Genomic DNA, 15,975 nt, shown 5'->3' with positions numbered 1-15,975 from the left:
GCAGTATTGGGGTGGGAATTACCCGATTTTCCAGGTGTTGTGTGTCTCAGTTCCCCTGGCTAGGAAAAGGGATTCCCTTCCGCCTTACACTTCCCAGGTGAGGCAATGCCTCGCCCTGCTTCAGCTCTCGCTGGTCGGGCTGCAGCAGCTGACCAGCACCAATTGTCCGGCACTCCCCAGTGAGATGACCCCAGTACCTCAGTTGAAAATGCAGAAATCAGCCGTATTCTGTGTCTCTCGCACTGGGAGTTGGAGACTGGAGCTGTTCCTATTCGGCCATCTTGCTCCGCCCCCACCCACGTCTTTTTAAAAGCTACATATGTTCAGGATCCACCAACCATAATCTCAGTGATGAACAAGACATCTGAAAAATAGGAGGACTATTCAAGACTCTACTCCTCACTTCCTCCTCCCTTATCATTGGCAGCCTTGCACATACAGGTATGCCTTTCCTCACAGGTTTTTATTCTGAAGACCTCATTATTGAAACAGCAAACACGTCATACACCAATGCCTGAGCCCTTTCTTATTACTCTTATTGCAACCTCCCTAACAGCAGTCTATAGTACCCAAATTATTTTCTTCCCTCTGATAGGATGACCTAGCTTCACAACTCTGATTATTGTTAATAAAAGTAACCCTTTCCTAATTAACCCAATTAAGTGCCTAATAATCAGCAGTATCTTCGCTGGATGCCTCATTACCAATAATATTGTTCCCACTTCATCCCCCTAAACAACTATGCCACTTCACCTAAAACTCACAGCCCTAGGTGTGACCACGTTAGGCCTCTTACTAGCAATAGAACTAAATTTTATAATGAATAACCTTAAGCTAAAGTATCCATTACAGACATTTAACTTCTCCAATATATTAGGTTTTTACTCAGCCACAATCCACCATACAGCCCCCCCACCCACTCAAGCCTATTTACAAGCCAAAATATTTGATTAGGAAAGTCCATACCAAAAACCATTTCACAAACTCAGATATCAGCCTCCATTATCGTATCTGCCCCAAAAGGCCTAAAAAACTCTATTTCCTCTTCTTTTTTTTATTTTACCTCTTCCAACTCTAATCTTAATTATCTAATCATCACCCTGAGTAACTTCAAGTGCAACATAAATACTAACAAATAACATTCAACCAGCAACTACCACCAATACCCATAACTTTATAAAGCAGCCACACCCACAGAATCCTCACGCAAACCACCCTCACCCTCAAAAGTTATGCAACTCCCTACGCTATTAAATTGATTGTAATGACCATCCCATCATACTCAGCCATTCGCCAAATCAACACCAACTCTATTCATAATCCTAATAATAAAGCCCCTCAAATGTTAATACCTGACCTTCATATTTCAGGATATTCCTCAACAACCACTACCACCGTATAACCAAAAACAACCATTATACCACCCAAATAAATTAAGAAGACGATTAACCCTACGAAAGTCCCACCAAAATTCAACACAATACCACAACCCACAGCACCACTAATAATTAACCATAGATCCCCATAAACAGGAGACAGTTTCAAAGAAAAACCTGCAAACCCTATAACCAAAAGAATACTTAATAAAAATAAAATATAAGCCATTATTCCTACATGGACTACAACCATGACTAATGGTATGAAAAACCATCATTGTATTTCAACTGTAAGAACACTAATGACCAAAATACGCAAAACACCTACTAATAAAAATTATTAATCATTCATTCATTGATCTTCCCACACCATCCAACATTTCTACATGAGGAAACTTTGGCTCACTTACTGGTGCCTGCTTAATTCTCCAAATCACCACAGGATTGTTTCTGGCCATACACTGCACATCAGATCCCTTAACTGCCTTCTCTTCAATCGCCAATATCAGCCAAGATGTAAACTAAGGCTGAATAATTCGCTATCTTCATGCTAACGGCACTTCAGTATTTTTCATCTGCCTCTTCCTACATGTTGGCCAAGGCTTATACTATGCGTCATTTATATTTCTAGAAACCTGAAATATTGGTATTATCCTGCTATTCATGACCATAGCAATAGCATTTGCAGGTTACATACTCCCATGAGACCAAATATTCTGAGTTTTTACAAACCTATTCTGAGTAATTACAAACCTACTATCAGCCATTCCATATATTGGAACTGATCTTGTACAATGAATCTGAGGTGGATTTTCAGTAGACAAAGCCACCCTTACACAATTTTTTGCCTTCCATTTTATCTTACCTTTCATCATTGCAACTTTAGCGGCTGTTCACCTTTTGTTCTTACATGGAACAGGATCTAATAACCCTTCAGGGATCTCCTCAGACCCTGACAAAATCACTTTCCACCCTCACTACACAATCAAAGATATTCTAGGCCTAATTTTCCTCCTCCTCTTCCTAATAATTCTAATGATTCTAGTGCTATTTTCACCTGATCTCCTGAGCGACCCAGATAATTACACTTTAGCCAACTCCCGCAATACCTCACCCCACATTAAACCAGAGTGATACTTTTTATTTGCATATGCAATCTTATGATCCATCCCTAATAAACTAGGGGGTGTACTGGCCCTTATATTTTCCATTCTTCTTCTAGCAGTTATTCCTATACCTCACATGTCTAATCAGCAAGGCATAGTATTCTGTCCACTAGTCTCACACTCACATGAATCAGAGTGCAGCCAGTCAACTACCCTTTTATTATCATCGGACAAACAGCATCCATTATGCGCATCTCTACTACCCTCACCTTATACCAATTACGGCCCTAATTGAAAACAAATTATTCAAATGAAACTGCCCTTGTAGTATAACTCAATACTCTGGTCTTATAAACCAGAAATGGAGAATTCCCTCCCCAGGACAACTCAGGAAAGAAGCATTTCTTCTTCACCATCAACACCCAAGCTGAAATTCTAATTAAACTATTCCCTGTACTTTTTTCGGCACACACTTCAACCACTATGTCAGTATTAATGAACTAATACCTAAGTGCTTTTATGTACTTCGTGCAGTACTGTTAATCCCATGAATAATATATTGTACTATAATTGTGTAACCATATATAGTACATTAATACATTAAAGTACATCAAGAATATAATCCACATACATATAACCGCATATTAACAATCCCCGAATCAACTATAACACATTCACCATATCAACCGTATTAACTCAAACTAGTCAACATGAATATCAACCCATACTAAAAATCCTTAATATTACGTAGTACCTTAAATCGTTCATCGAACATAGCGCATTTCGGTCAAGAAACTCCTCATCAATATGGATGTAACCTCACGGCCCAGGGACCGCAAACTGGGCAGGAAAACTGCAATCCCCTGTAAACAGCATGCAGTTTATATAGTATTTTCGCTTAATAATCTCCTCTTAATGACTTTCACCTGTCAACCTTCATTTAACTCAAAACTCAGGGCCTCAATGCCTTGTACAGCCCATGTTGCATAGAACTGGACAGGGTTCAGATGTTTATGATTGATAGGGAACGCATCTCTGGGTTGGCCACTTCCAGATTCCCTAGCTCAGAACATTCAGGTGCATCTGCCATACAGGGTCAGTCTAAGGGTGGGCTTAAGTTGTTGCTATCAGGTGCGCTTACCCTACAAATGTCCTCAGGAAAATTACTTAATTTCTTTGTCCAAAGGTTTCTTTAGATGGAAAAAGGAGTCCTTTCCTCCCCCTAAAGGGGACTAAATGAGAATATACATACCACATATATACATGTATACAAACACACATATATGTGTGCATACATACACACAAATCAGTTGATTTAAAATACGTGTTGCCACAAATAAGCTCTTTTAATGCTTCTGATTTTATAAATATTTGCATCATTTAATGACAAATTACTGGAGAGTATTTTTGCTTAATAATTTAAATGTGTTCCTTCCCTATATCCAAGAAGACCTGCAGCAGGGTATGAGGTAAAGCAGTCACACGGAACTCATGTTCCTGGGTCACGTTGCTGCTGTCCACATAGCACGGAGCAAAGGTGCCCTGAACAGGCACCACCGGATCTGCTTCCCAGAAAAGTCTTTGAAAGAACAATAATGAACACATTCCAGCTGGGTGAGACTTGGAGGTATTGGGGCATTTTAGAATGTCCACCTGGGTTACTTGTTTGACTTTAGCTAAATAAAATGTAATAAAGGGGGCAGGTGGGAGTAAGGGGAATTGTTCAACTCCCTTGTAAGTGCCCCAAATGCTGACCAGTGCCACAGAAACCCATGTGGCTGTTGGGCGTGGCTCATCCGTGTGGAAAAGGCCCCTTCTAGGTCGATACTCACTTTCAGCATTAGGCATATTTGGTCAGCATTAGCGGGGAGTGTGTGTTGATAACCACAAAATTGGAAGACACTATGAGGAGAGGAGAGTGTGAGAGACAACAAGAGAGGAAAGGGTTTAACTGTACCTTTCACTCTAGTTTTCTACTGGTGGGCGCTTGATCATCTAGTGGAAGTTGTCTGTGCAAGCGGAGCTAGAAATCAAGTGAGCAGAAATCAAGAAAATAGATTTTGCATAAATTGAAAAAGCTGGAGGTAATCACCAAGATATCTCAGTCATCTCTGAGAAAGGAAGGGAAATTGGAGCTGAAAGATTTTCTTTTCTAGGTCCCTGAGATGCTTTGATGACAAAGCGCGAGTGTTGTATATTTTCTGAACTAGGGTGACCATACTTATTGTTACCAGAAAAGCACTTGTCCTGGCAAAGACCAGGAACTATAAGGAGACAAGCAACTTCAGCCTCAGTCCTTTCTCTTTGGACTGACACATCTGGTTTACAATGAGGCCATTTATACTAGATAGATTGGGAACAGATGGCTGCTACCTGGGGTCTTCAAGTCCTCACCTTCCCAGACAGCCCTCTGCTTTCAACATGCAGACAAAAAAACTGATGCCCCTATTCCACATCCTGTGGAAAACCCAGTATCCTCCCTGAAGATATCCATGGATTCTTGGAGGCATCAGCTGCATCTGATGACCGCTTGTTCCATCCAGTGTGTGATGGCTAAAAGTTTAGGCCTCTGACTAAGACAGACCTGTGATCAAATCCTGGTTCTATCTCCTTACAATGATGTAAAATTAGGCAAGTGGCTTTGATCTTTCTCAGCCTCAATTTGCTCATCCATGATATGGAGATAATACTCCTTACCTCCCAGAATGTTGTAACTGTTAATAATGGGATAGTGATAAAGGAATACAAGTAAAGCACTTAGCATGCAACCTGGCACAAAGAATGAACTAAATAGAGGGTAGCTAGTATTCCTTTATTCACACTACCCTAAACAGATGAGTCAAGATGGTAAACTTTTTGTACAGTATTTATTCCAAAGCCCGTGACAATCTTTCCCAAGGAGATCTTTTAACTTCAAAATTTTCAAGAACTCTATACACTACAACATTCTTTTGGTATTCATTAATTCTGAAAACACAAGATCACAAAAAGAAGATAGAAGACATGTTATTTTTTCAATTTTTGGACAATGTTTGACACACACAAGGAATCATAGACCTCTTGCAGTAATTCTAGGGTTCCATGGTGGTCCCTGGCCCCAGGTTGCACGCATTCACAAACACTTCACTAAGGAATTCCTAAACTTCATTAACTACTGCTTTTCTGAAAGGACTCAGTTCTTACATACTCACCGAACAAATATTTATTGAGTGTCGGTTATGCACCATGTATTCTGCTAGGACTATCTTGTTTTACACTTTAAAGGACGTAATAAATATACAAGAGATTTGAGAAGGGTTACGTGCAATAAAACCTGTGGGTTGATTATTCCCTCTCTGTTCCCAGCATTTCAGCTTGTGGTAATCACTTCACCATGTCAGCTTTTACATTGTGTCCAATAAACAGCTTGTCATAGGGGTCATGGCTCAGTTGGGAACTGCCCAGCAGTGCCACTTGATATTTCTTAGAAATTACACCTCCTACTTTTCACATTTCATATCATACCTCCAAATTAAGTTGGGTTTTTTAAGATTCCCATTTATTTATCATTTCCACATTGTTTAAAGGAGGATTATTCAGGGTAGTTTTGTATCCTGCTTTTCTTTTTTTATTCATACCTAACAGATGTGCATATTTTGGGGGTATATGGGACATTTTAATACATTCATATAATGTATAAAAATCAAATCAGTGTGATTGGGTGATCCATTGCCTTAAATATTCATCTTTTCATTCTGCTAGAAATATGCAAATTATTTTCTTCTGGCAACTTTGAAATATACAATAGATTATTGTTAACTACAGTCATGTTACTGATCTGTCAAGCACTAGGTCTTATTTCTTCTATCAAACTATGTATTTTTACCTATTAGTCAACCTTTCTTCATTCCTCTGCCGTTTCTTGACCTCTAGTAACCACCCCATCTACTCTCTGTCTTCATGAGACCCACTTTTTTTAGCTCTCACATAAAAGTGAGAACATGTGATGTCTGTCTTTCTATGCCTGGCTTATTTCACTTAACATAATGACTCCAGTTCCATTCACATTGCTACAAATGACAGGATTTCCTCCTTCTTTATGGTTGAATAATGTTTCGTTGCATATATATGCCACATTTTCTTTATCCATTCATCTGGTTGGTGGGCACTTAGGTTGAGTCCATATTTTGGCTATTGTGAATAGTGCTGCAGTAAACATGAGAGTGCAGATAGCTCTTCAACATACTGATTTTATTTCTTTTGGACACATGCGCAGTAGTGAAACTGCTGAATCATATGGCGGTCCTATTTTTAGTTTTCTGAGGAACCTCCTCCCTATTTTCCATAGTGACTATGCTAGTTTCTATTCCCACCAACAGTGTATAAAGGTTCCTCTTTCTCCATATCCATTATTCCCTGTCTTTTTGATAAAAGCTGTTTTAACTGGGGTGAGTTGCTATCTCATTGTGGTTTTGATTTGCATTTCTCTGATGATTAATGATTGTTTGAGCATTTTTTTCTTATACCTGTTGGTCACTGTATGTCTTCTGAGAAATGACTACTCAGATCTCTTGCCCATTTTTAAAATCAGATTATTTGGATTTTGTTTGTTTGTTTGTTTGCTATTGAGTTGTTTGAGCTCCTTATATATTCTGGTTATTAATCCCTTATCAGATGGATAGGCCAAACTAAACTTTTATCTTTTCCTGCTTTTCTTGAAAGCAGGGATTTTTTTTTTTTTTTTGCCCTTGCTTAAGTTTAGATATTTTAATATCTTTCATCAAATATTATTATATTTAAGCATGGAATATAAAGAATTAGGGTAATCACTCTGTAGTTCTTCCCATGTATACATGTTAAATAAATTTGTATGCTTTTCTCCAATTAACCTGAAAAACAAATGTACTTCCCTGGTGGACATTATAGTTTTGGGGGTATTGGTGCCACAAGACAACGTGGCAGGTATATAATAAAATGGCAAAGTGCAGACGTGGTAGAGTAGGCACAGGAAGTCAATGAGGGCTTCTGTTGTCAGAGAAAGTCCTATCGAGAAGGCAAGATTTCAGCTCATCATTAAGAATAGATTGGGTTTAGTTGGAAAAGGTGCAAGGAAAGGGTGTTTCTTCTGAAAGGCACAGCATAGCAGATATGCAGAGATGAAAACAAGTGTCATTAGCTCAAAGGGCTCCAAGTGACTAGGATGTCAGCCTGGCTGATGCAGATCTGTGCTAAAGAATACTGGAAAGGAAGGTGGCTGGGAATCATGAGATAAGGCAATGGAGAGCCCTGAGTACCAGCCTGAGGACTCTGGGCTGACATTTCCTGAGCAGTGGGGAGGTGGTGTGTGGTGCTTCATCTGGAATGGTCTCTGGATGGGGAGAGATCGGAGGTGGGGACACTGATTGGAGGCTGCAGACGACCAGATATGGGAATGACGGACTATGGGTGGCCAAGGGAGAGAAGGGGAAGGAATAACAGGTATTAATAATCCCAGAATTTTTGCTCTGGGTAATCGGGAATGACTGGAGGAATTCCCACCAATCAATGTTTTGTAGGAATTCTGCCTTTCAAGTGTCTTTCTTCCTTTTCCAATGGAAGTCTTTTCCTTCTTCCATGTATGGAAACTGATAGTAAAAAAAAAAAAGCATTTATCTTTCTATTTTCTAGCATTGCTTTCCTACAAAAAGCACTAAAATCCTGCCAATTATGAAATGGCCTATCTTTGGAGAGTAATCACAAATAGTCAAAACACCTTGAAGATCTTATCAGCTTCCTGCTTTCCCTCTCTCACCAAAATTAAATCCCATGACTAGGAATGAAACAGCAAATATTTCAACTAGATGTATTCTGTTATAGATGTCTTTTCTCTCCTGTTTTTATTGCCAGGCAGCGAGTTAGCAGTTAAGTTCATGGGTCTATTTTCTTAACCTATTCACCCTAAACTGGAATTTTTGAGTTTATACTAAAACAATAATATCCTACCCTTATTGTTGCCCATTGTTGTTTAAATATTGCCTTTATTCATGTTATCTCATTTGATTCTTTATCAAAAAACCATAAGATTCAAACCTGGCACATATCATTATTCCCCTTTAATATATGAGCAAGCTGAGAACGAGAAATAACATGTTCATTTACATTGCCAACAAGTGTCATCCCTGGAAATAATGTCCAGATCTGTTACTCAATTACATCCAATATACTAGAAGCTGTTACAGAGACAAAAAGAGTTCAGCATATTATCTTGAAAATCTTCTTATACAATTGAGAAAATCAGGCATAAATATGTAAACAGTTAAATAACATTCCATGGCTAAGAGTCGCACCAGACGGCAATAGAAGCCATGAGTCAGAAGGTTAATTACCATGTCATAATGTGATACACAAATATGGAAGGACTGTGTCCATTTCTGAGCTCTGTGTTTTCAGAGAGACACTGACAACATAGAGCTTACCCAGGTGAGACTCACTGGGAGTCCAAGGAGACGCAGAGATCAAAGATGAAGGGACAAGTATCCAAACAAAGAGAAAACCCAGGGAGGGCATTATGCCCCTCCACTTATTGCAATGCCTGGTATGTGAAAAGCTTATTCTCCTTGGTCTCAACAGTATGCCGGGGGCTAATGGACAGAAGTTACAGGAAGGAAGCGTCCAACTTCATGTAAGGAAGGATGCTCCAACCACAGGAACAATAAAAAGTATACAGAACAAGCTGCCTAACGTGGTAATGAGCTCCCTATCCCTAAAGGTGATCCAGTATGGGTTAGGTGAACACCAATTTAGGATGTTTTAGGGATAATACCTGTATCACATGCCTTCTGTGTGCTATCGAGTTCAGAACCAGCAAAATGGTATAACTGAGAGATGGCATGGTACAGGATTTAAGAGCACAGTCTCTGGAGTCTATATGATGCTCAGTCTTGGAACTCAACCACCATATTGTAAAGAAGCCAGGCCCCATGGAGAAACCATTTGTAAGCCCCAGCTAAGGTATCAGCGAACAGTCAACATCAACCTTGAGATGCATGAACATGCAAGCTTTCAAATAATTCCAGTGTTTCATTTTTTGAGCCACTCCATTTGATACCAAGTAGAGCAGGGATGAGATGCCCTGCCAAACCCCTCCCAAATTGCAGATTCATAAGCAAAATAAATGTTATCATTTTAAGCCACTAAGTTTGGGGGTGGTGAATTCTTCAGTGCTGGATAACTGAAATACAAAGTTTGTGTGATATTCTGAGTAACCATTGGTCTTCACATCCATTAATAGGTGCTGAGTCAACTAGAAGGTGGTGTTACATGCAGAAAGGCAGTTGGGTGGGTCGTGCTGATGAGAGAAGAGAAGGCTTGGTGAAGCTATCGAGAGAACATGAATGAAAGATTAATGAGGAACTTTGAAGACACAGTGAAGGACTCACCGAACACTAGATCTTCACTGTGTCCATGCATTTGTCATGCCCTCCATCTCCTCTATAGTTTTGTGACTTTTCTAATTCTTCTTGAAGAGGCAGCTAGATTGAGCAAGTGCTAGGTCCTGTCAAGAAGGTAGAAGAAATCTTAAAGGTCTGTAGGCCTGCCGAGGAGGAGTGGGTGGTGGACTCGGGAAGTAAACCACCCAAGAGGACAGAATGAAATCAAAGAGACTCTCATATTACAGACCATGATACATTAGAATATCCACAATGTTAATATGGAAAGGAACCCAAGAGACTGTTTTCTAGATAAGGAAATCAAGATTAGGCACTTGGAAGGTAACTAAGTACTTACTGTAGAGTATAAACAGTACAATTGAACTTCAGAGGAGAGACACCAGGTTTGTTCAGAAAAATCTGAATGGGCGATTGACCTAAAAATGCTCTCTAGGCCTGGCGCGGTGGCTCACACCTGTAATACCAGCACTTTGGGAGGCCGAGGCGAGTGGATCACGAAGTCGGGAGATCGAGACCATCCTGGCTAACACAGTGAAACCCTGTCTCTACTAAAAATACAAACCATTATCCAGGCATGGTGGCAGGCGCCTGTAGTCCCAGCTACTCAGAAGACTGAGGCAGGAGAACGGCATGAACCCGGGAGGCAGAGCTTGCAGGGAGCCGAGATCATGTCACTGCACTCCAGCCTGGGCGACAGAGAGAGACTCCGGCACGAAAATTAAAAAAAAAAGAAAAAAAAAAGAAATGCTTTCTAGATGGGGAGACCAGGAAAATCAAGCAGAGTGGATATGATAATGTGCTCTTTTTGAGTCTAAGAAGGGAAAGGTATGGCAGTTCTTGAAGGTGAGAGCAGGGAATCAGGATGGAACTTTTATCGTCAATACCATAAAAAACAGTTGTCTCATTTTCGGAGGAAAAAAATTCACTGAACACATAGAGAATCAGAGTGGGTGACCAGATCTCCAGCAAGCAGCTCATGATACATTAGAATGTCCATGATCTGCTGTCCTGGTGCTACGAATATAGGCAAGAGGAGGCAGGCAAAGGAAGAAACCGGGAGGCAGTTACCTGGCTTCCTTGTTGCTTTTCAGGCTACAGCAAATACATTTCTAAATTAGGATGCAGTGCTGGAAATCTGGGCTCCAGTCCTCTGAGCGGCATTTCTGATGAGGGTAACTGAAGTCCCCACATTGCTCATCTCTCCTCCTGTTTCCTGCAGCACACAGCATTGATTATCCTCCTAAGAAAAGCCATTTCAGCATCTAGAGTGGAAGAGGAGAGGATTAATCATAGTGAAATTTGACAAGGCAGAAGCCTCCACGGGCCCACTTGAACCATTTAAAGCTTTTATGTCCCCTCTAGACTCGCACAAGTGCATGTACATCAGGATCATAAAAGAGGGGAGACGCTTATTTAGAAAGCAATCATAGCTCAGGACTGGCCTCTCTCTTTTGTGTCTCTTCTTAGCCCTGGCTGTCTAAATCAAGTCATCTCAGCTGTCAGTATTGTTTTATTCCTCATTTTAGGAGATACTACAAAAATGTCATTCCGCCTGGAAGTTGTGCCCAGAGCATTTAATTGGATTTAAATTCAAATGAAAGAAAGACACCAATGTGGTTTTAATTCCGGCAGTTATTATAATAGGTAAGGATTCTAGGAAAAAGTAATGTCAAGTCTAGGTGAAATTGTTAGGCTACAAAATGGACCCAGGGGATTTTTTTTTTTTTTGAAAAGAGAAAGGGGACATGTTCTCGCTGTAACTGTATTTAACATTCAGTGTAGGGTGCAAAGCTCTCCACCTTTTCTCTGCTTGCTAAGACAAGTGGATGTATCTTAGAATTGCAGACTGGAAGGGACATGAAAGCATCATCTACGTAATTTCTCCACTGTCAGAGAAATCGTTCTATATGTATTAAATATCTCTTGTTTGTAACTTATACTCCTCTAAATAGCTCCTGTGGGAGCTATTTAGAATTAATTCATCACAATAAAAAAATTGTCTTTGTGCAAGCTTTCATATTTTAGTTTTAGACTCTTCCATTTTCAACCCTTTATGAAAAGACACAATAGTAGGTTATTATCTTCCTGATAAAAAGCCTTCACATTGTTAACTTCTTTTCCTAAAATTTGTTTGTTTCTGAAATATTTCCTCATATGCTCTATTTTCCTGCCCCTAAATAATATGTCCCTCAAGTTAATTGCTCTTCTTTAGTTATAAAATCCCAACTGGATTCCATCTAATCATCTAATAATTCCTACACTTATGCCTCCAGGGCCACACTAGCTTTTTAAACCACAGCACAGTGAAAGCTGGTGGTCATTTGCTGTCTCATTTTCCTACCAAAATTGTATGCAACTGTTCTGTCTTTCCCAAGAACTGTCCTTTGCCAAGTATTTCTTTAATGGACTGTGATTAAATGGTTTTAACTGATTGTTCAATGAATACGTGGGGCCCATTTAAAACAAAAAAGTAGAAAACACATGGGTTTAAAAAAAGAGAGGATATACAATGAAAAGTTCTCTTCCAGCCTCTGTCCCAGTCATGCGCTCCCCACAACCCTTTCGGGTCTAACCCCATTTCTGCTGCTCATGTATTCATGGAGAGAGATCATATATATAAAAATAAATGCATGTAATGTATTTAATACAATTGGCAGCATGTTTTAGCACTGCTCTGTATCTTTTTTAAATTTTAATAATATACCTTGGGGATCTTTCCACTTGGTACACACGAATCTCCTTTATTCTATTTTCTTTTACTTATGTATTTTTCAGTAGACTAGCAGTCTACTGACTGGATGTACCATCATATATTTATTGCAAACCTTTCTGAATATGGATTTCATTCTCCAAAATATCCTCTACCAGCTGAAGACCGTGGAAGACTCACTATCACACTTCACTATGCAACTGTTTGCAGAATGCTTACTGTCAGCACAGCACTGGGCTTGGTGCGATAGGGAATATAAGAAGCAGTGAGTTTGGCAGCCTCTGCTCCCTAGGAAACTATAGCCCCATCAGGGAGAAATTACATGAGAATAAGGGGGTCCTGATTGCCAAATCTATCCCCCTAAGATTTTCCTTTGTTTTCTTGCATATCAGACATTTTTTCTAATACATAGTACAAATGGCCTTTCCCCTTTATTGGATATGTGTATGGTGGTTTGTGTGCCTGGTCCTGCTTTTATACTGGGAGCTACAAGAACAGGACTGTCAAACTCAAATACCTACAGAGGCCAGGAAGGTGACCTAAATGAGTGAAGGGCAGTGAAATGAGCCAGTTAGGAAGGCATAAGCTCTGTTTAAAGGGATCCCCCAGCTGCTACTGTGCTCGATTATTTCCCTGTGAATAACGAGATCTTCTGGTTGATTAAAAGGAACCAGCGGGTAACAGGTACACGGGACTTTTCCGCATTATTTCTTACAACGCATGTAGGTCTATAATTGTCTCAAAATAAAAAATTTAATTTTAAAGAAAATCAGATAACTAGATCATTGTGTGAAATTTCCTGATTTATAAATGTAGGGAAAATCTGAGCATTGTGCCGGCACAGCAAAACTCATCTATCTGTAAGCCAAATGCAGCCTTGGGTTCACCATTTTGCTCTGCGTATAGCTGAATCATTATAATTTGATTTGTATAAAACCCAAGGCAACCCAATGCACGAGTTTGTTTTAAACATACTTGCTACTGCGAGTTTCCGTTACTTCTGACACTAGCCATCCTCACTTACTTGTTGAGTTTCCCTCTCGTTCCAGGTCCTTGGATGCGGGTCTGTTGCCCAGGCTATTCTCAGTCGAGGACGTTTTGGAGGGATCATCACTATCAATGTTGGATTTTCAATGGCAGTTGCAATGGCCATTTATGTAACTGGCGGTGTCTCTGGTAAGCAGTAGAAATAATGAATGCTGCTATTAATTCAACCACTCCAATGTGGCAGCACAGTGCTGAGTGCTACACATACCTTAATTTATTTATATCTTAAAAATTCTGCCAAAGTGTGTATTGGATCCCATTTTTACAGATAAAATTAAATTTTTATAGATAAAATTAAAATCACCAACCAATGGTAAGTAACTTATGCAAAGGCAACATTTAACAAGAGACAGAAATGGGGGTTAGAGCTCATAAAGGATTCATTCCTAAGTCTGGCTGCTGCATCTTATTCTCCACCAGTCAATGGGATTTTTTACTTGCTCTAGCCCACATTTGGAATCCAACTCCCAGATACCCTGTGAATAGCTCAGTGAAGGTCACTCCAACAGAGGCAAGTCCTGGACCTTTATCTATAGCAAACAGGAAGAGTCTGGGTCTCTTGCAAAATGGATGGTGCTTTCATGGACATGTAGATCTGATCTACAACGTCTTAGTCTAATCCTGCCCTGAGGAGTAAACTGATTAGAAGCCATTCACATGGTTCTCAGAAACAAAATGAAATGATGATAATTTAATGCAGTCTAGGGACTTAGGAAGTGACTGTGGAAATGATCTGGTTACCAAAAACACTCAGAATCTTTCAGCAGCCTGGTGTGGATCCTAAGAGCATTGAGTCAAGACTTGGTGATAAGAGAAGAAAGGGTACTGAGAAACCATGTATGCTGAGCACTGTGCTAAATGCCAGACTGCCTTTATCTCCCTCTCCTTTACAACAGCACTCTGAGGTGGGTATTACTGTCTCCATTCTACAAAGAAATCCCTACTGAGAGGGAGTCAGTAAATAACTGGAAGCCCTGCAGCTGGTAAAGAGGCAGAGCCAAGATTTGGCCCAGGTTCACATGATCTGCGTGACAGTGAAGCGCACATCCTCATTTTTTGTTTGTTTGTTTGTTTTTTGTTTTGTTTTGTTTTAGAAGGAGTCTCGCTTTTTTCCCTCAGGCTGGAACACAATGGCTCAATCTTGGTTCACTGCAACCTACGCCTCCCGGATTCAAGCGATTCTCCTGCCTCAGCCTCTCGAGTAGCTGGGATTACAGGCATACACCACCACACCTGGCTAATTATTTTGTATTTTTAGTAGAGACAGGGTTTCACCATGTTGGCCATGCTGGTCTCGAACTCCTGACCTCAGGAGATCCACCTGCCTCAGCCTCCCAGAGTGCTGGGATTACAAGTGTAAGCCACTGCACCCTGCCTGTTTTTTGTTTTTTAAGACAGAGTCTCACTCTGTTGCCCAGGCTGGAGTGTGGTGGTGGGATCACAGCTCACTGCAGCCTTGACCTCCCAGGCTCAAGCAATTCTACCTTCGGCCACCTCAGTCTTCCGAGTAGCTAGGACTACAGGCACGAGCCACCACACCCAGCTAATGTTTGTATTTTTTTGTAGAGACAGTGTCTTGCCATGTTGCCCAGGCTGGTCTTGAACTCCTGGACTCAAGTGATCCACTTGCCTCAGCCTCCCAAAGTGCTAGGATTACAAGGATGAGCCACCACACCCAGCCAACACATTCCCATTCTTACACAGCATTTCCAACGCTCTATTATGAGAAGGGCATTACAAGCAGGTTAGTTGGGCAGACGATCCTGCAGTTAAGCTGGCTGGCCTGGTAGCAAACACTGCCTTTGTAGCACTGAAGAACAATTGCTTAGACTCCCTGGGAGCTCCTTGGGCTGTGCACCTGGAATGGCCATTGACCGGCTAGCACCCTTTCCATATCCCAGCCAGACTCAGATCCAAAGGCGGTCCAGGTTATGACAGAGTCCCACTCTGTTGCCCAGACTGAACTGTGGTGGTGGGATCACAGCTCACTGCAGCCTTGACCTCCCAGATTCCTGTATATGTGATTTGTTAGCATGCACAGTGTCTTCATTCAAACTCTTGTCCAGCTTTTGCTGTGATCCCAGCACTGTACTGCTTACCTCAAGGCAAACTCCAAGAAGAGCACAAGAAAAACCAGGGGACTGCCCTAAATATGCCAAGGCTTAACTGCTTCCCCTATAAGCTCCCACTGCGTTCACCAGGTAATGTAGATGTAGCCATATTTTCAGCCTTTTTTTAGGTAGAGACATGGTTTTGGAGTATTTTGCCTGCATAACACCCTGAACTGAACATCAAGTCGATACTTAGAATTAGTTGGCCCCAGACCC

The 15,975-nt window shown here is 40.7% G+C and overlaps 1 protein-coding gene across 2 annotated transcripts in view; it reads left to right on the top strand.

The window, feature by feature from the left end:
• AQP9 (aquaporin 9) overlaps nucleotides 1-15,975 on the top strand; it is a 53,594-nt gene that overhangs the window by 20,373 nt on the left and 17,246 nt on the right. For both annotated transcript variants that reach the window (XM_017896424.1, XM_017896417.1), the window contains exon 2: nucleotides 13,651-13,777. In XM_017896424.1, coding sequence (XP_017751913.1) covers nucleotides 13,651-13,777 — 127 coding nt within the window. The remainder of the gene's footprint in view (nucleotides 1-13,650; nucleotides 13,778-15,975) is intronic.

This window comes from Rhinopithecus bieti, unplaced genomic scaffold, assembly GCF_001698545.2.
Source record: "Rhinopithecus bieti isolate Rb0 unplaced genomic scaffold, ASM169854v2 scaffold_947, whole genome shotgun sequence".
NCBI classification, from domain to species: domain Eukaryota; kingdom Metazoa; phylum Chordata; class Mammalia; order Primates; family Cercopithecidae; genus Rhinopithecus; species Rhinopithecus bieti.
Note: the sequence above shows the minus strand (reverse complement) of the source record. Positions and strands in the feature narration are given on the sequence as shown.